The sequence below is a fragment of the Pteronotus mesoamericanus genome, unplaced genomic scaffold (genome assembly GCF_021234165.1).
Source record: "Pteronotus mesoamericanus isolate MK-2021 breed Mesoamerican mustached bat unplaced genomic scaffold, CSHL_Meso_final contig_27, whole genome shotgun sequence".
NCBI classification, from domain to species: Eukaryota; Metazoa; Chordata; class Mammalia; order Chiroptera; family Mormoopidae; genus Pteronotus; species Pteronotus mesoamericanus.
Window position 1 is genome coordinate 19,908,092 of NW_026555115.1, and position 20,301 is coordinate 19,928,392.

General features: G+C 39.8%; 1 protein-coding gene across 1 annotated transcript in view; it reads right to left on the bottom strand.

Moving 5' to 3' along the window:
* ATR (ATR serine/threonine kinase) overlaps positions 1–20,301 on the bottom strand; it is a 146,750-nt gene that overhangs the window by 22,014 nt on the left and 104,435 nt on the right. Inside the window, exons 36-38 of the mRNA XM_054575092.1 lie at positions 18,960–19,102; positions 10,114–10,211; positions 7,785–8,017 (exon numbers count right to left, since the gene is read on the bottom strand). Coding sequence (XP_054431067.1) covers positions 7,785–8,017; positions 10,114–10,211; positions 18,960–19,102 — 474 coding nt within the window. The remainder of the gene's footprint in view (positions 1–7,784; positions 8,018–10,113; positions 10,212–18,959; positions 19,103–20,301) is intronic.

A 20,301-nucleotide genomic window follows, 5' to 3' on the forward strand; every position in this document is an offset into this window, starting at 1 on the left:
TGTTGAATAAGCTTTATTTTCCCCATTGATTTGAAATATCAATTTAATCATATATGCCATTGTTAGACGAATATATACATTTGTTTCTAGAATGCTCATTTTATTTCATGGATCTACTTGATTATTTCTCTGCTGGTGTCATGTTGTTTTAATTGCTGAGACTTTATAATGGACTTAAATTTTTAAATATTTTATAATGGATTTTGACATTGAAAAATAAATAAATAAAATCCGCATTAAAAAAAAAAGAAGAGAGAAGATAGGGGAAGAGTGAATGGGAGTCACTCTGACGTCCTCCCAAGACCAAACTGCAATTGTGACTAAATAGTGGAGTAATCACCTGAAAAGCAATGGAATGGTAGTGGGAGAGGAGCCTTGGAGCCGCGGACAGTGGATTCAACTCTCACACATTCCAATGGGTAAGAAGTACGGTGGAGGCTCGACAGGGTGGGCTGGGTGCCCACGGGCACTAGCACCAGAGGGACATTGAAACGGCCAGTTAGCTTCCCCCAAGAAGAACGGGGTCTGAATCATAAACAGGGACCCCTAAACTACAGCAGCTAAAACCAAGAAAATACAGACAAAATGCAACCCTGAAAAGCTTAGGGGCGCTCTCTGCCAGAGACAGGTGGCTGGGGATGCAAAGAGACATTTAAAGGGCAAATGCAAAAACTGCAGTGGCGGCCACCCTCCTTGATCTTTGGGCAGAGGCGGCAGCAGGGTGGGCTGGTGCCGGGGAAAAGAATGGTGAGGAAAACTTTGTGAAGAGAACTGACACGGCGGCGGGTGGAGCCCCGGTGATAACGCACCTCCCACTCTGCAGCTACCATCTCGCTCAGGCATAAGGGAATCAATTAACCTGCCTTTTGTGCACTCTGCATACAGCTTGCGCATGTGAGCTGGGGGCTGAGTGCAGACTGGCTGGGAGAGCTTTGAGGAGACACTGGAGACGGAGGGGTTGGGGAAAGAACGGGAGGAGGAATCGGGGAGTCCCGCCTCCCTCCCCGTTCTGTAGTCTCCATTGTGGGCTGGAAAGGCGCGACCCCAAAGAGGCAGAAGAGGGGCGCGCAGTAACCAGACTGCCTGCGATTGAAACGCAGGCCGCACAGGTGGTGGATCCTTGGCCGAAGGGGTCACAGAACTGCGCAGAGGCCACTGAGGAGAGACTGGAAAAGGAGGCGTTGGGGAAAGAACGCGAGGAGAAACCAGGGAATCCCATCTCCTTCTCCTTGCCCTTGTCTCCATTGCGCGGGAAGAGGCCACAGCCCCAAAGAGCCAAAAGCCGAAATGCACACATAGACACCCCAAAAACGCCAAGTGCAGGCACGCACACTTGCGCCGAGTGACCGGCGAGGGTTGGCGAGCCTGTGTGTAACCCGCACAGGTTGGGGAATGCTTCCACCGGCCGGCAAGGCGACCCACAGATTGGCACCGATATGGCCTGCGAGGGAGTGCACAGAGGGGCAAGGGCAGGCGTAAGTTGACCCGCCTGCCCGCGATTGCAGAGCGGCCCACAAAATTAGTAGATCCCCGGCCAAAGGGGTCACAGAGCTGCCCAGAGTCCCTGGATGAGAGACCGGAGACAGGATTACCCGGAGAGTCCTGGAGCTGATTTTCTCCCATTTCCGTAGTCCCCATTTGGCGAGGGCAAGCAACGCACCCAAAGAGCCAAAAGCGGGGAAAACACACAACAGAGAACCCTAAACTGACCATTGCCGGGGAGCTCGCCGGCCAGGGGGGGCCAAACGAGTACGTGAGGTCATGAATAAGCCCCCTGGGCTGGGGCAAGCACATGCGAGCCCAGGCACGCGGCGGATCCTGCTGCACCAGGAGCGCGCTCAAGGAGCCGGTGTGAGAGTGCAGAGAGATCCGAAAAAATGGCCTAGCGCTGACCGAAAGGGACACAGAGCTGCCCCAAGCAGGAGTCAGACACAGACAGTAGACTCCTGGAAGGCTCAAACAAACAACCCAAGGCCCTATAGGGTCAACAACTGACATCATCAGAGGCAGCTCCAGAAAGAAAAGTAAAGGACAAAAATACCTAACAGACTCTCACAAAAATGGGAAGAAAAAGAAGTTCCCCCCAAATGAGAGGAAAAGGGGACTCCCCACAGAGAGAGCTAAATGAAATACAGGCAAGGTAACTATCAGATATTGAATTCAAAACGATGGTTCTAAGGAAGCTCAATGAGCTCAGCCAGCTTAAAGATAACTATGAGAAACTGCAGAGAAACTATCAGGATATTACAGCAAACTATATCAGCCTGGAAAAGGACATAGAAACTATCAAGAAGACACAAGAGGATATGAAGAATACCATTTCTGAATTGAAGAACACAGTAGAAGGAATCCAAAGCAGGCTGGATGAAGCCGAGGGTCGAATCAGTGAGATGGAAGATGAGGTAGAAAGAAGCTCTGAGAAAGAACAAGAAATGGAAAAATGGCTCAAAAAGAATGAAGAGGCATTTAGGGAAATGCAGGACAACCTGAAACGCAATAATATCCATATAATAAGGATACCAGAAGGAGAAGAAGAGGAGCAAGGGATAGAGAACCTCCTCGAAAAAGTAATGATGGAAAATTTCTCCAATTTGAGGAGAGAAAGGCTCTCATGGATCCAGGAGGCACAGAGGACCCCACTCAAGAGGGACTCAAGGAGGTCCACTCCAAGACACATCATCATTAAAATGGCAAATGTCAAAGACAAAGAGAGAATCCTCAAGGCAGCAAGGGAGAAGGAGAAAGTAACATACAAGGGGGACCCGATATCACTAGGAGCTGACTTCTCAACAGAAACACTACAAGCCAGAACGGAATGGCAACAAATATTCCAAGCCATGAAAAGCAAGGGCCTACAGCCAAGGCTGCTCTACCCAGCTAGGCTCTCCATTAAAATAGAAGGGGAAATACGGAGTTTCCCAGACAAGAGAAGGCTAAAAGAATACATCTCTACCAAACCAGCACTCCAAGATATGCTAAGGGGACTGGTTTAAGCAGATGAAGGAAAAGAATGAGACAGAGAGGAACACAGGTACAAAGAGAAAAGATGAGTAAGTTTCTATCAGTAATCTCTCTCAATGTGAATGGACTAAATGCCCCAATCAAAAGACACAGGGTAGCTGACTGGATAAGAAAACATGACCCACACATATGCTGCCTACAAGAGACCCACCTCAGAGCAAGACACCTACCCAGATTGAAAGTAAAGGGATGGAAAAAAATACTCCAAGCACATGGGCAAAAAAAAAAGGCCGGGCTTGCCATACTTGTATCAGACAAAGTAGATTTCAAAACAGAGGCCATAAAGAGAGACCCAGAGGGACACTTTACAACACTTAAAGGAAGAATCTATCAAGAAGACATCAACATTGTAAACTTATATGCTCCCAATATAGGTGCCGCCAAGTTTATATGGAAATTGTTGGATGATTTCAAAAAAGATATAGACAGCAACACACTGATAGTAGGGGATTTCAACACCCCACTGTCAAAAATGGACAGATCTTCCAAACAAAACATTAATAAAGATATTGTGGCGCTGAATGACACACTGAATCAAAGAGACTTAACTGACATATGTAGAACCTTACATCCCAAAGAAGAAAAATACACATTCTTTTCAAAGGCTCATGGAAGTTTTTCAAAGATAGACCACATGATAGGACACAAAGCAAGCCTCAGCAAATTCAGGAAAACTGAAATAATACCAAACTTTCTCTCGGACCACAAGGGATTGAAACTGGAAATCAACCTCAAAGAGAAACTTCAAAAACTTGCAAACTCATGGAGACTGAACAGTACACTATTAAACAATGAATGAGTCAATAATGAGATAAGACAAGAAATCAAAAAATTTCTGGAAACAAATGAAAATTAACAGACAACAGTCCAAAACCTATCGGACACAGCAAAAGCACTCCTGAGAGGGAAGTTCATAGCAATACAGGCTTACCTAAAAAAGAGAGAAACATTTTAAATAAAAGACCTAATACTACAACTTCAAGACCTGGAGAAACAACAACAAAAAAATCCCAGAGCAAGTAGAAGGAAGGAAATCGTCAATATTAGGGCAGAACTGAATGACATAGAGACAAAAAGAACAATTCAAAGCATCAACCAATCCAGAAGCTGGTTCTTTGAAAAGATAAATAAAATTGAGAAGCCTTTAAGCAGACTGATCAAGAAAAAAAGGGAGAGGACCCAAATTAATAATATCAGAAATGAAAGAGGAGAAATAACAACTGATACCACAGAAATACAAAGGATCATCAGAAACTACTATGAACAATTATATGCCAAGAAATTTGAAAATCTTGATGAAATGGACACATTTCTAGAGAAGTATAATCTTCCAACACTAAAGGAGGAAGAAGCAGAAAGCTTGAACAGACCGATAACAGCTGGGGAAATTGAAGCAGTAATCAAGAACCTTCCGGCACATTAAAGCCCAGGGCCGGACGGTTTCACAGGAGAATTTTACAAACATTTAAGGAAGAGCTAAACCCTGTCCTTCTCAGACTATTCCAAACATGCCAAGAGGAGGGAAGACTCCCAGACTCTTTCCATGAGGCCAGCATCACCCTGATCCCAAAACCAGATAAAGACCCTACAAAGAAAGAAAACTACAGGCCAATTTCCCTGATGAACATAGATGCTAAAATCCTCAACAAGATATCGGCAAGCCGCATCCAGCAATACATTCAAAAGATTATCCACCACGATCAAGTGGGATTCATCCCAGGGATGCAAGGATGGTTCAGTATACGCAAATCAGTAAATGTGATACATCACGTAAATAACAGAAAAGACAAAAACCACATGATCATCTTGATAGACGCAGAAAAAGCATTCGATAAGGTACAGTACCCATTTTGATCAAAACACTCAGCAAAATGGGAATAAATGGGGCATTCCTCAACGTAATAAAGGCCATATATGAAAAACCTACAGCCAATATCATACTCAACAGGCAAAAACTGAAAGCTTTCCCACTAAGATCGGGAACACGAAAAGGATGTCCGCTCTCACCGCTTCTTTTCAACATCGTACTGGAAGTCCTCGCCACAGTGGTCAGACAAGAGAAAGAGATAAAAGGCATCCAAATAGGAAAGGAGGAAGTAAAGCTATCATTGTTTGCAGATGACATGATAGTGTACATAGAGAACCCTGTAGACTCTACCCAAAAACTCCTCAACCTAATAAGTGAATTTGGCAAAACAGCAGGATACAAAGTCAACATTCAGAAATCAGAGGCATTTTTGTACACCAGCAACGAAATAGAAGAAGAAGAAATCAGAAAAAAAATACCATTCGATATAGCAAGAAGAAAAATAAAGTACCTAGGCATAAATTTAACCAAAGATGTAAAAGACCTGTATGCAGAAAACTATACAACATTGAAAAAAGAAACTAAGGAAGACACAAATAAATGGAAGCATATATCGTGCTCATGGATTGGAAGAATTAATATCACCAAAATGTCCATACTACCCAAAGCAATTTATAGATTCAACGCAATCCCTATTAAGATACCAATGGCATATTTCAGAGAAATAGGACAGACATTTCAAAAATTTATATGGAACCATAAACGACCCCAAATAGCCTCAGCAATTTTGAGAAAGAAAAACAAAGTAGGAGGGATCACAATATCAGACATCAAACTCTACTACAAAGCCACTATACTCAAAACAATCTGGTACTGGTACAAGAACAGACCCTTAGACCAGTGGAACAGAATAGAAAGCCCGGAAAGAGGCCCAGGTCTCTATGGGCGTCTAATATTTGACAAAGGGGGCAGAAGCTTAAAATGGAGCAATAACAGCCTCTTCAACAAATGGTGTTGGGAGAGCTGGACGGCTACATGCAAAAAATGGAAATTGGATCATCAGCTGACACCATACACAAAAATAAACTCAAGATGGATAAAAGACTTAAATATAAGTCGCAACCCCATCAAAGTCCTAGAGGAGAACATTGGCAGGAAACTCTCAGATATCCCATGCAGCCATTTTTTCACTGATATGTCTCCTAAAGCAAGGGGCATAAAGGAAAGAATAAACAAGAGGGACCTCATCAAAATGAGAAGCTTTTGCACAACAAAAGAAAACATCAGCAAAATGGAAAGGGAGCCAACCATATGGGAAAATATATTCACTAATGATACTTCAGATAGAGGTTTGATCTCCAAGATATATAAAGAACTCTCTCAGTTCCACTCCAAGAAGACAAACGATCTAATAAAAAAATGGGCAAAGGACCTGGGTAGACGCTTTTCCAAGGACGAGATACAGAGGGCCCAGAGGCATGTTAAAGGATGCTCAGCATCACTAGCCATCAGAGAAATGTAGATCAAAACCACAATGAGGTACCACCTCACACCAATCAGAGTGGCCATCATAAACAGATCCACAAACAACAGGTGCTGGCGAGGCTGTGGAGAAAAGGGAACCCTAGTACCCTGTTGGTGGGAATGCAGACTGGTGCAGCCACTGTAGAAAGCAGTGTGGAATTTCCTCAGAAAGCTGAAAATGGAACTGCCTTTTGATCCAGTGATTCCCCTGCTGGGACTATACCCTGAGAACACCAAAACGCCAATACAAAAGAACCTATGCACCCCAATGTTCACAGCAGCACAATTTACAATAGTCAAGTGTTGGAAGCAACCTAAATGCCATCAGTAGATGACTGGATCAAAAACTATGGTACATATACACAATGGAATACTACGCAGCAGAAAGAAAAAAAGAAGTACTAAACTTCATGACAGCATGGATGGAACTGGAGAGCATTATGCCAAGTGAAATAAGCCAGGGGGCAAAAGACAAATACCATATGATCTCACCTAGAAGTGGAACCTAACCAACAATACAAAGATGCAAGGAAAATATGACCAGCAACATTGAAAGGAAAAGAAATCAACAGAGACAAGAATGAAGGAGGGAGGGGGGGTGGGGAAAAGGAAGGGAAGGGGAAAGTCAAGGAACATATAGCAAGGACTCATGGGCAAAACCAAAGGGGAACAGCTGAGGGAGGGAAGGAGGGAGGCGGCAAGGGAAAGTGGTGGGGGGTAGGCAGAGACAAATGTATTTGAAAAAATAAATTAAAATTTAATTAAAAAAAAGAAAGAAGGAACTCCTATGTTTTGCGTCAACATGGATGGAACTAGAGAATATTATGCTAAGTGAAATAAGCCAGTCCGTGGAAGACAAATACCACATGATCTCACCTCCAAGTGTAACATAGTCAACAAAATAAACTAATGAACAGAATAAACCACAGGCATGGAAACATGGAGCAACCTGAATGTGACCAGAAGGGATGGAGAAGGAGGACAACGATGGGAAGAAGGAGAAGGAACTGGACAAAGAATATGTATGAATGACCCATGGACACAGACAGCAGAGTAGGAATTGACTGTGGGAGAGAGGGGTGGGGTGGGATGGGTGGAGGAGGGCAAAGCAGAACTGAGACAACTGTAATAGAATAAACATGATTTATAAAAAGAAAATAGATCATCAAGCACTAACAATTTATGTACTTTACAAAGAAAAGTCATGCTGAATTCTTTGCTCTTAAACATACTAATCACTTCATTTGATATGGCAAATATTCCTAATTTTAAAATGAAACATAATGCTATAATTTCTTTTTTAAGTATTTAAAATTTACGTTTTACTACAATCCTAATATGAGAAAAATCAGGAAACTTACATCTACATGTTAGCATTAAATAATCAATGCCATAAAAATGGCAAAAAACACTGTTATGATCAATACATTACCTTTGATACAGCTGTCATCATCCACATTGCTTGCTGAGGATAGGCCAGAAACACTTTGGCTATAATTTCCATCAAGACAACAAAAACTTCATCATGAGAATGACAAATTCGGGAGATTAATTGTGAAAAAGCAGTCAAAAACTGATATGGAGCTAACTGACTTGTGTGGTCTGTGATAACTTTGTTTATTTTTGCTAAATCATTTCTCATTTGTACACGATCAGAACGGCCAGCTGGAAGAAAAATCAAAGTTAAAAAAAAGAGTAAGAAGTTAAAAAGAATAAAACAGTACAACAGTTCATTTCACAGAAGAACAATTCTGGTTTAAAAACAGCTTTAAGATATATAGTAATCCCCTCTATCCACAGTTTTGGTTTCCACATGTTCAGTTACTGACAGTCAACTGCTGCCTGAAAATATTAAATGGAAAATTCCAGAAGTTAACAATTCACAAGTTTTAAATTATGCAACATTCTGAGAACCATGATAAAAACTCACGCCATCCCTGTTCCATCCTCTCCAGGGCATGATTCATCCGTTTGCCCAGCATCTTCACACTGTTCATGTTAGTCACTTAGTAACCCTCTCACTTATCAGATTGACTATTGAGGTACTGCAGTGCCTCAGTAACCCTTATTTTACTTACTAATGTCATTAAAGCACAGGAGTAGTGATGCTGGCAATTAATATATGCCAAAGAGAAGCAACAAAGTGCTTCCTTTAAGTAAAAAGGCAAAAATTCTTAACAATATAGAAAGAAAAAATAATGTATGCTGATTGCTAAGATCTACAGTAAGAAGACTCTTCTATTCATTGAGCTGTGAAGAAGGAAAAAGAAATTCATGCTAGTTTTGCTATCGAACATCAAGCTGCAAAAGTTACAGCCACAACATGTGAGAAGTGCTTGGTTAAGACAGAAGAAGTATTAAATATGTGGGTAGAAAACATGTACAGAAAACCTGCTCCAATTGACAGCAATGTGTTGCACCAGCAAGCATTGAGCCCATACAAAGACTTCAGCAATGGATCCCCTGAAATGAGTGACACCAGGCCATTTACTGCAAGTAAGGGATGGTTACAAAGACTCGGGAATACGTTTGTACCGAAAAATATAAAAGTTACCGGAGAGGTGCCTTTGACTGGTGTGACTTAGTGGGTTGGGCTTTGTCCCACAAACCAAAAGGTCGCTGGTTTAATTTCAGGTCAGGACACAATGCCTGGGTTGCGGGCCAGGTCCCAGGTGGAGGCTCTGCAAGAGGCAACCCATTGATGCTTCTCTCGCGCATCAATGTTTCTCTTCCTCTTATACCCTCCCTTTCCCTCTAAAAATAAATATTTTTAAAAAGAAAAATTACTGGAGAGGCTCTGTCTGCTAACAAAGATGCTACTGCCATATTTCTAGCAGAGCTGAAGAAGGTGATTAGATTTTGGTACCATCTGGGGGATTTGGAATGTGTCCCTGTGGATAAATATGGACTAGTGTATGCTATTCTCATGTACCAAACCAGGCCACATGCCACTTTGCGAAAATATAATTTTCTCTGTCCAAGTAGGAAAAAACACTTATTTAGGACTGTTGAAAAATCCAAGGGCCATTAATTGTCACTAAAAACAAACAGAAGAAGCCACAATCCACTGTAATTTTTATGGTAAATTATTTGGCTTTAATTAATATTTTTCAATAGCTGTTAGCTTTATCAAGGAAAGAGCAGCTTTTCAATTGCAGGCTCTGAACAGCAACTACGTAAAGACTCTATGCTCAGTTATTAAAAAAACAACAACAACAAATAAAACACAACAGAAACAGCTTCATACACATAGACAGCAAACTGATGGTTGCCAGTAGGGAGGGAAGTACAGGAGGGGAGGACAAAAAAAATGAAAGGGATTAAGAGGTACAAATTTTTGGTTATTAAATAAATAAGTCAGGGGGGTGTAATGTACAGCATAGGGAATACAGAAATAATATAATAACTTTACACAGTGACAGATGGGTACCAGATTAGTCATGGTGATGACTTTGTGAGGTGTATAAATGTTGAGTAACTATTTGGTACACATGAAACTAATAGAATATTTTAAGTTAACCATATTTTAATTTAAAAAGTCTATGTTTAGTATTTCCTGTTTTTAACATTTAGTTTCTGGCTCACACATAAAATACTTTTAAATTTATTTTTCAATTACACTGACTTTTTTAAATTTATAAAATCTAATTTACCAAATTAATTCTTAGCTTTTAATAAGTTAAACTGCGAAGCTAAATCTGACTTCATACAAAAATAATAATTTTTCTTGGTTCCTTAAAATTTTACATATGAAATTATACCTTTTTCCCATTCATATGCCTTAGCACCAAAATCAAGCCATAATGATAACATCCGTGGCATTGACTGATATATGAACTGATTTCCATACTGTAGAGATCTGCAATCATAAGGAGAAGGTATTATTAACATAGTGTTCTTTGTTTATGTTATGTAAATTAAAATCCTAAGATTTAAACTAGTACTGGAGTAATATATAGCCTTCAGACAAAAATTATGCTATCAGTATTTCTTCTTAGTAGAGGTTGTATTTTGACTCCTCTTTCCCCTTTATTTCCTACTATATTCCTCTCTAAGCTTTATATTGCCTGTACCAAAATTAATGCAAGCCATGACCTAGTCAAAATCTTGTCGCCCTGACCGGTGTGGCTCAGTTGGATGGGCATCATCCCATAAAGCAAAAGGTCACTGGTTAGGTTCCCAGTCAGGGCACGTGCCTGGGTTACTGCTCAGTCCCTGGTCCGGGCACATGTCAGAGGCAAATGATTGATGTTTCTCTCACACACTGATGATTCTCTCCCTCTCTCCTTCCATTCCCCTCTCTCTAAGAATAAATACATAAAATCTTTAAAAGAAAAAAGAACCTGCCTATACTTCTTTCAAATTGTCCTTAGCATTTGTGTCTTCAATTCCATTCCACGGCCATCAGCCTAGGTCAGGCTCAGTCACTCAATTTCTGGAAAATTATAACTTAGTCGCCCTAATTTTACATTTCTGTCCTTAAATAAATTCCACACTAATATCCTTTAAATTCCAGTTTTATTGTGCTCTTCTCATGTTCAAAAAAAGGAACCAATTACCTATATTTTAAGACCATATGAACAACTCTGCCTAGGATTCAAATATTCACTATCTTGTTTCTTTATACCTTCTCAATCTTAAGGCTCTTACTAGTCACCAGCATACATCTTCCATCAAGTCCAATTTCCTCACCATCCTCTGAACAAACCATTCAGATCCTATTTCTCTGCCAAATTTGTAAAATGTTAGCAATGGCCTAGTCGTTCTTGAATTTAATTACCTTTCAAATCCTACCATCTTCATGAGGCCTAACACACTACTATAGCAATGCAGTATAAAAAAGGTATATGCTGTTCAAATCATGAAGCCAGGGGCTTATGTTCTGACTTCAGATTTGCCCAAAATTTAGGACTTCTGGACGTGTTTAGTTTATTTGCATATTTGTTAATATCAAAAAAGGTTTTTATACTTTTTGATACCTTATTACACGTTCTATTATGTACCATTATTTAAATGTTTTATGTGCTGCTTTGGCCAGGTGGCTGAGTTAGCTGGAGCGTCATTTTCGTACACCCAAGGGTTGTAGGTTCAACCCCAGGTCAGGACACACACCTAGGTTGCAGGTTCAGTCCCCAGTTGAGGTACATTTGGGAGGCAACCAATTAATGTTTCCCTCTGACATTGATGTTTCTGTCTACTTCTCTCCTTCCCCCCCACTCCACTTCTTCTCTCTCTAAAATCAATGAACATATCCTCAGGTGAGGATAAAAAAAAGTGTTTTATGTGCTTACGGTTCCTCTGTCTAATTGCACTGGAGTTCCCTGAGGGCAAATACTGATGCTTAATTAGTAATAACAGTCATTCAATCACTCAGAATAAAAATTAGTCTATTTTTTTTGACATTAACAAAAAACTTATTTGAGAATTTTCCATCTTCTCTAGGTAGGTCTGTATCACTATGAAGTTCCCTCTCAAGACAGCCTTTGCTGTGTCCCATAGGTTTGGGGTTGTTATGTGTTAATTTTCATTTGTTTCCAGATACCTCTTGATTTCTTCTTTGATCTCATTCTTGTTGTTTTTTCTGGGTTAATTGTATTTTTTATTTCAGTAGTTACTGCGAAACTGTTCTCCAGAAAGAGAACAGTTTTACCCAGTTATACTACCACATATAATATATAAGACTAATTATTTACAAGGTCTAAGCCAATACTGGGTACCAATTTTTTAAAATTTGATCATCTGAAAGGGAATAAATGGTATCTTGAAGCTTAATGAAGCTGTATTTTTTTTCTTTTGTTCAAATACATTTGTCTCTGCCTTCCCACTACCACTTCCCTCTGCCCCCCTCCTCCCTCTCCTTCCCCCAATCCTTCCCCACTTTGGCTTTGTCCATGAGTCCCTGATATATGTTTCTTGACTTGACCCTTCCCTTCTTTTTCCCCACCCACCCCTCCCTCCTTCCCTCTTGACTCTGTTAGTTCCTTTTTTTCTTTCAATGTTGTTGGTCATATTTTCCTTGCATATTTCTTTTGTTGGTTAGGTGCCACTTACAGATGAGGTCATATGATATTGGTCTTTCGCCCTCCAGCTTATTTTGCTTAGCATAATGCTCTCTAGTTCGATCCATGCTGTTGCGAAGTGTAGTTTTTTTTTCTGCTTCATAGTACTCCATTGTGTAAATGCACCATACTTTTTTGATCCAATCACCTACTGATGGGCATTTAGGTTGCTTCCAACACTTGGCTATTGTAAATTGTGCTGCTATGAACATTGGGGTGCATAGGTTCTTTTGTATTGGCGTTCTGGTGTTCTTAGGGTATAGTCCCAACAGGGGAATCACTGGATCAAACGGCAGTTCCATTTTCAGCTTTTTGAGGAAATTCCACACTGCTTTCTACAGTGGCTGCACCAGTCTGCATTCCCACCACGAGTGTACTAGGGTTCCCTTTTCTCCTCAGACTTGCCAGCACCTGTTGTTTGCTGATATGTTTATGATGGTCATTCTTACCAGTGTGAGGTGGTATCTCTCTCACTGTGATTTTAATTTGCATTTCTCTGATGGCTAGTGATGCTGAGCATCCTTTCAAATGTTTCTGGGCCCTTTGTATGTCTTCCTTGGAAGAGTGTCTGCCCAGGTCCTCTGCCCATTTTTTAAATTGGATTCTTGGCCTTCCTGGAGTGGAGTTGTGTGGGTTCTGTATACATTTTGGAGATCAGACCCTTGTCCGAGGTATCATTGGCAAGTATGTTTTCCCATACAGTTGGTTCCCTTTTCACTTTGCTGATATTTTCTTTAGCCATGCAGAAGCTTCTTATTTTGATAAGGTCCACTTCTTTATTCTTTCCTTTATGTCTCTTGCTTTAGGGGACATGTCGGTGAAAATATTGCTGCAGGTGATATCTGAGAGTTTCCTGCCAATGTTCTCCTCTAGGACTTTTATGGTGTTGTGACTTATATTTAAGTCTTTTATCCATCTTGAGTTTATTTTTGTGTACGGTGTCAGCTGATGATCAGATTTCAATTTTTTGCATATAGCCGTCCAGCTCTCCCAACACCATGTGCTGAAGAGCCTATTTTTACTTCACTTTATGCTTCTGCCCTTGTTGTCAAATATTAATTGACCACATAGACATGGGCTTACTTCTGGGCTTTCTATTCTGTTCCACTGGTCTATGGGTCTGTTCTTGTGCCAGTAGCAGATTGTTTTGATTATACTGGCTTTGTAATATAGTTTGATGTCCGGTATTGCGATCCCTCCTACTTTGTTTTTCTTTCTCAAAATTGCTGAGGCTATTCGGGTTCGTTTATGGTTCCGTATAAATTTTTGAAATGTCTGCTCTATTTCTGTGAAATACATCATTGGTATTTTAATAGAGATTGCATTGAATCTATAAATTGCTTTGGGTAGTATGGACACTTTGGTGATATTAATTCTTCCAATCCATGAGCACGGTATATGCTTCCATTTATTTATGTCTTCCTTAATTTCTTTCTTCAATGTTGTATAGTATTCTGTGTACAGGTCTTTTATCTCCTTGGTTAGTTTTATTCCTAGGTACTTTATTTTTCTTGTTCCTATAACAAGTGGTTTTTTTTTTTTTTTCTGATTTCTTCTTCTCCTATTTCATTGCTGTTATACAAAACTGCCATTGATTTCCGAATATTGACTTTCTATCCTCCTGTTTTTCCAAATTCACTTATTAGGTTGAGTACTTTTTGGTGGAATCTACAGGGTTTTCTACGTACACTATCATGTAATCCTCAAACAATGATAGTTTTACTTCCTCCTTTCCAATTTGGATGCCTTTTATTTCTTTTTCTTGTCTGATCGCTGTGGCTGGGACTTCCAATACTATGTTGAATAGAAGTGGTGAAAGCGGACAACCTTGTCTTGTTCCCGATCTTAGTGGGAAAGCTTTTAGTTTTTGTCCGTTGAGTATGACGTTGGCTGTAGGTTTATCATATATGGCCTTTATTACGTTGAGGTATGCCCCCTTTGCTCCCACTTTGCTGAGTGTTTTGATCACAAATAGGTGCAGTACGTTATTGAATGCTTTTTCTGCATCTATTGAGATAATCATGTGGTTTTTGTCTTTTCTTTTATTTATGTGATGTATTACATTTATTGAATTGAGTATACTGAACCATCCTTGCATCCCTGGGGTGAATCCCACTTGATCATGGCAGATATCTTTTTAATGTATTGCTGGATGTGGTTTGCCAAAATTTTGTTAAGGATTTTAGCGTCTGTGTTCAGAGATATTGGCCTGTAGTTTTCTTCCTTTATTGTGTCTGTTTGTCTGTTTTTGGGATTAGGATGATGCTGGCCTCCTAAAAAGAGCTTAGGAGTCTTCCCTCTTCTTGGATTTTTTGGAATAGTCTGAGAAGGACAGGGGTTAAATCTTCCTGAGATGTGTAAAATTCTCCTGTGAAACCGCCCGGACCAGGGCTTTGGTGACCTGGGAGTTTTTTGATTACTGCCTTAATTTCACCAGCTGTTATCGGTCTGTTCAAGCTTTCTGCCTATTCTTCACTCAGTGCTGGACTATTATACTTTTCTAGAAATGTGTCCATTTCACCGAGGTTTTCAAATTTCTTGGCATATAATTGTTCATAGTAGTTTCTGACAATCCTTTGTATTTCTGTGGTATCCGTTTTAAGTTCTCTTTAATTTCTGATATTTTTTATTTGGGTCCTCTCCCTTTTTTTCTGGTTGAGTCTGCTTAAGGCTTGTCGATTTCATTTATCTTTTCAAAAAGCCAGCTCCTGGATTTGTTGATCCTTTGAATTGTTCTTTTCGTCTCTATGTCATTCAGTTCAGCTCTGATCTTGATTATTTCCTTCCTTCTACTTGCTCTGGGATTTATTTGTTGTTGTTTCTCCAGTTCTTGAAGTTGTAGCGTTAAATGATCAACTTTCTTCTTTGGGATGTAAGGTTCTATATATGTCAGTTAAGTCTCTTTGATTCAGTGTGTCATTCAGCGCCACAATATGTTTATTAACGTTTTGTTTGGAAGATCTGTCCATTTTTGACAGTGGGGTGTTGAAATCCCCTACTATCAGTGTGTTGCTGTCTATATCTTTTTTGAAGTCATCCAACAATTTCCTTATAAACTTGGCGGCACCTATATTGGGAGCATATAAGTTTACAATGTTGGTGTCTTCTTGATAGATTCTTCCTTTAAGTATTATAGTGTCCCTCTGGGTCGCTTTTCATGTCCTTTGTTTTGTAATCTATTTTGTCTGATATAAGTAATGCTACCCCAGCTTTTTTTCTCTTGCCCATTTGCTTGGAATATTTTTTTTCCATCTCTTTACTTTCGATCTGTGTAAGTCCTTTGTTCTGAGGTGGGTCTCTTTTAGGCAGCATATGTATGGGTCATGTCTTCTTATCTATTCAGCTATCCTGTGTCTTTTGATTGGGGCATTCAGTCCATTCCAATTGAGAGTTATTATTTATAGAAACTTATTCATTTTTCCCTTTGTACCTGTGTTCTTCTCTTTCTCACTCTTTTTCTTCTACTTCTTAAAGCAGTACCTTTAGCATACCTTGTAGTGCTAGTTTGGTGGAGATGTATTCTTTTAGTCTTCTTCTGTCTGGGAAACCCCTTATTTCACCCTCCATTTTAATTGAGAGCCCTGCTGGGCAGAGCAGTCTTAGTTGTAGGCCTTTGCTTTTCATGACTTGGACTATTTCTTGCCATTCCCTTCTTGCTTGTACTGTTTCTGTTGAGAAGTCAGCTGCTAGCTGTATCAGGGCTCCGTTGTATGTTACTACCTGTTTGGCCCTTGCTGCTTTTAGGATTCTTCCTTTGTCTTTGATATTTGCCATTTTAATGATGATGTGTTTTGAAGTGGGCCTCATTGGGTTCCTCTTGAATTGGGGACCTCTGTACTTCCTGGACCTGTGAGACCTTTTCTCTTCTCCAGTTAGGGAAATTTTCCATCATTACTTTTTCAAACAGGTTCTGTATCCCTTGCTCCTCTTCTTCTCCTTCTGGTATCCCTATTATTGGGATATTATTGCGTTTCAGGTGTCCTGCATTTCCCTAAATGCCTCTTCATCCTTTCTGAGTCTTTTTTTCCATTTCCTGTTCTTTCTGGGAGCTTTTTTCTACTGTGTCCTCCAGCTTGCTGATTTGATCCTCAGCTTCATCCAGCCTGCTTTTGATTCCTTCTACTGTGTTCTTCAATTCAGAAATGGTATTCTTATTTTCTCTTGTGTCTTCTTGATAGTTTCTATGTCCTTTTCCAGGTTGATATACTTTACAGTAAGTTCCTCATAGTTTCCCTGTAGTTCTCATACTTCTCTTTGAGCTTCCTTAGAGCCATTGTTTTGAATTCAATATCTCATAGTTCACTTGCTTCTATTTCATTTAGCTCGCTCTGTGAGAAATACCCCTCATTTGGGGGGTATTTCTTTTCCTTCCCATTATTTGTAAGAGTCTTTTTTTTTTCTTCTACTTCAATTGATAAGTCTTGATTTCCTCAATTTGTGGATTAAACATCTATGGTAGTTGGCAGGTCTTTTTATTTATTTTTTCTTTTCTTTTCTTTCTGGGTCTGCCTCTGTATTGTCAGTTGTTAACCCTGTCTGACCTTAGGCTGTTTGTTTGAGCCTTCCAGGAATCTACTGTCTGTGTCTGTCTCCTGCAATTGTTAATCTAGTCACTGTGCCCTAAGCTGTCAGGCTTAGGCACCACAGGGTGGGGCAGTGCCTCCTGAGGGTGGGGCTATCGTGTCCTTACAGGCTGCTGTCACTCAGGGGCATGGTCTGCCTGAGCAAGATGAATGGGGAGATCATGGAATGGGGAAGGAGTCAGCACCGGGGTCCTCCCACCAGCTACTCCCTTAGTTCTCTCCCCAAAGCTTCCGCCTCCAGTCTCTCCTCAAGCGTCTCCAGGGAGCTCTGTGTCCCCTTTAGCCTGGGGTCTACTATCTCTGCAGGCAGCTCTGCACTCAGCACCAAGGCCCGCACACAACTCCTGTCCAGGCTAGAGTGTCCTGAGGGCAGGGCTATTACTTCCTTTCCCTCTGCTGCTTCTTTGGGGGCGTGGTCTGCCTGCACGAAATGGAGACTACGGAATGGGGAAGGAGTCAGCTCTGGGAATCCCCGGCTACTCCTCCAGTTCTTTCCCCAGCGCCTCCATCTCGAGTCTCTCCTCAAGGGTCTCTAGGCAGCTCTGTGTCCCCTTTGGATAGGGATCCACTATAAAAATTAGTCTTGATAGCTGAGTGTACTCCCTTAAGCACCCAATGTTTTATTTTAACTACTATGGATCAAATATGTTCTAACATCTCCTTATTTTCTCAAACTATACTTATAAATATCTCATACTGTATCTAACAGTGTTATGCATATCAAGGACTCTAAATAACTCCGTTTTAGAAGAAATGTATTAAATAAATTCTGTTTACCAATGTACATGATATATATTAATATTAAAGAGCCAATGAAATCTATTATGCATTTTGGAAAAGAAAAATAACTACCACCTGCTTATGCTTCCACTTCAAAATGCCAATATGCCATAAATTCTGCCTCAATAACAAACAACCAATAATCAATAAATAAAATTAAGTTTGGGTTTTACAGAACTTGAATTCCATCTTGGGAGGAAAGGCTTGACTAATCTTGCAATCTCATCATCACCAATAAACAAATATTGCTTTGACTCCTGAAAATACTAAGTTGAGGAGTCAAAATATCTAATAATAGGCAACTTTAAATAGATTTATTGCTCTGAAGTAAGTTACCCTTCAATGTAAAGCAATGGTAATAAGCACGATAAAAAGAATGAGTGGCCCTGGCCGGTGCAGCTCAGTGGATTGAGTGCCAGCCTGGGAACCAAAGGTGCACCAGTTAAATTCCCTGTCAGGCACATGCCTAGATTGCAAGCCAGGTCCTCAGTAGGTGGCATGTGAGAGGCAACCACACATTGATGTTTCTCTCCCTCTCTTTCTCCTTCTCTTCCCCTCTTGCTAAAAATAAATAAATAAAATGTTAAAAAAAAAAAAAAGAAAGAAAGAAAGAATAAGTGGAATGTCATTATTACCTCTTAGGAATTAACAATTTGTGACAATATAAACAGTAGGCATGAAATAACGCAATCTGACTACCACATACTAATATTTGAAATTAAGTTATATTTCACTTGTTATCTAGTTTAAGATATAAGCCTATCTACAAGTCCAATATCAAAACCATATATAGATTATTTCTTAGTAAAATGGGCTCACAGGAAAGAGTCTACTGGCAATTACATACAACCAGAAAATGTATTAGATTTAGAGTCTTCTTGCATTCTAGGGAGGGGCACTCAGGAGATGAATGTCTAAAATGGGAAGGACACTTAATTTTCATTATGTATCCTTGGTACTATTGAATTTTTAAAATATATGCACCCTTTACTCCATTAAAATAGTTATTTTTAAAAGGGAAGAAAAAATGTATAAAGAAAAAATTAACAACATCTCTTTTAAGGTGATATGTAAAACAGAACATCCTGAATATGTCAATATCTGTGATAACAGTTCAATATCAACAGTCACCCTCACATATAAGTATTTACTCAACAAACTCACAGTTCTCACACTCACACTCACCTTCCAAAATGAAGGACTATATACCGAATGAGATCACCCTGCTTTTCCATTTTGTTGTCTGTGACCATAGGCATCAATTTGTCATAGTACTTAGCAAGGTAGAAATGCCCATCCTCCCATTCTGGCAGGAACAAGGTCACATCCTGAGAAAAGAAAAGACAGGACACTCAACTCAGAAAACCTCACACTATGCTGGGAAGTAAAATATGAATAGATGATTAGAGATCAAAAGGATGAAATCCACATCTTACTGACTCTTTGATGCACGTAAGTAATAGCTAACTACTTTCTTACAAATGTTTTTCTCAAGATGGCTGGTCGGTTTTGGTGACTATTCACTGATCTAAATTTCACAATAATCTGACACTTTATATGAGACATCAAAATAATCTCCAGATGGATTAAGGTATTTTATGTATCTGTATATACGTATCTTTTTATTATTAAAAAAACTCAAAGAAAGGGGAGGTAGTATCAAATCACTGAAAATGACAGGATTTTAAAAGTATAAAAATGTGTTTTTAAAAATATCACGTCTTATTTTTCTCCAAGGACTCTGTCTCGTTATCACTCTCTCTCTCAACCCCTTCCTAATCAGGCTTCTATAAAGAAATCTCCACTTTACAGTCATTCTTCAAACTATTTCTTGTGGGCTTCAGTTTTGACCACTCTACAAAGCTGTTCCCTAAACCAAAGAGACATTTTCCAAGTGTGATCTCATCTGAACATTCTTCAGCATTTGTTTCTGTTCTCCACCCATTTTCTCTTTGAAACACTTTCTCCCCTTGACTTCTGTGAGGCCACAATATTCCAAGTTTTCTCCTACCTTTCAGGCCATTCCTACTCCGTCTCCTTTGTCATTTTCTTTCTCTTCCCTTCCCCTTTAAGTATTTGTGTGGTTTATTAACTTTTTAATAATATTTGAAATGTGATGGAAACAACACAGAAAGCTAACTAAAAAAAAAAAAAATTCTTTAAATGAATTTCCACTCTTAATCCAAGCAAGTCTGAGAACACAATTTAGTCCAGGAACCTGCCTGTGGGGAGGGGATTGGCATGACTAGATGTAAGGAACAGATACTGGCCCAAACAAGCCACAGGAATTAGGCAGCCAGTGTGTCTCTCCTATTTAGCCATTGGAGAAGCAAAGGGAACAACAGAGAGTAATAATTAAAACGTCTTCCCCCAAAAGTATTTTTAATCTGTTTTTATCATCTTTCTATCTTCCTTGCTTCCTTTCTTTCCCTTCCTCCTTCCTTTCTGGTTTAAGTTCAAAATTTTTATCTTAGAAATTAAAATTTACATACAGAAAAATTTGTAAACCTCACATGTACAGCTTGAT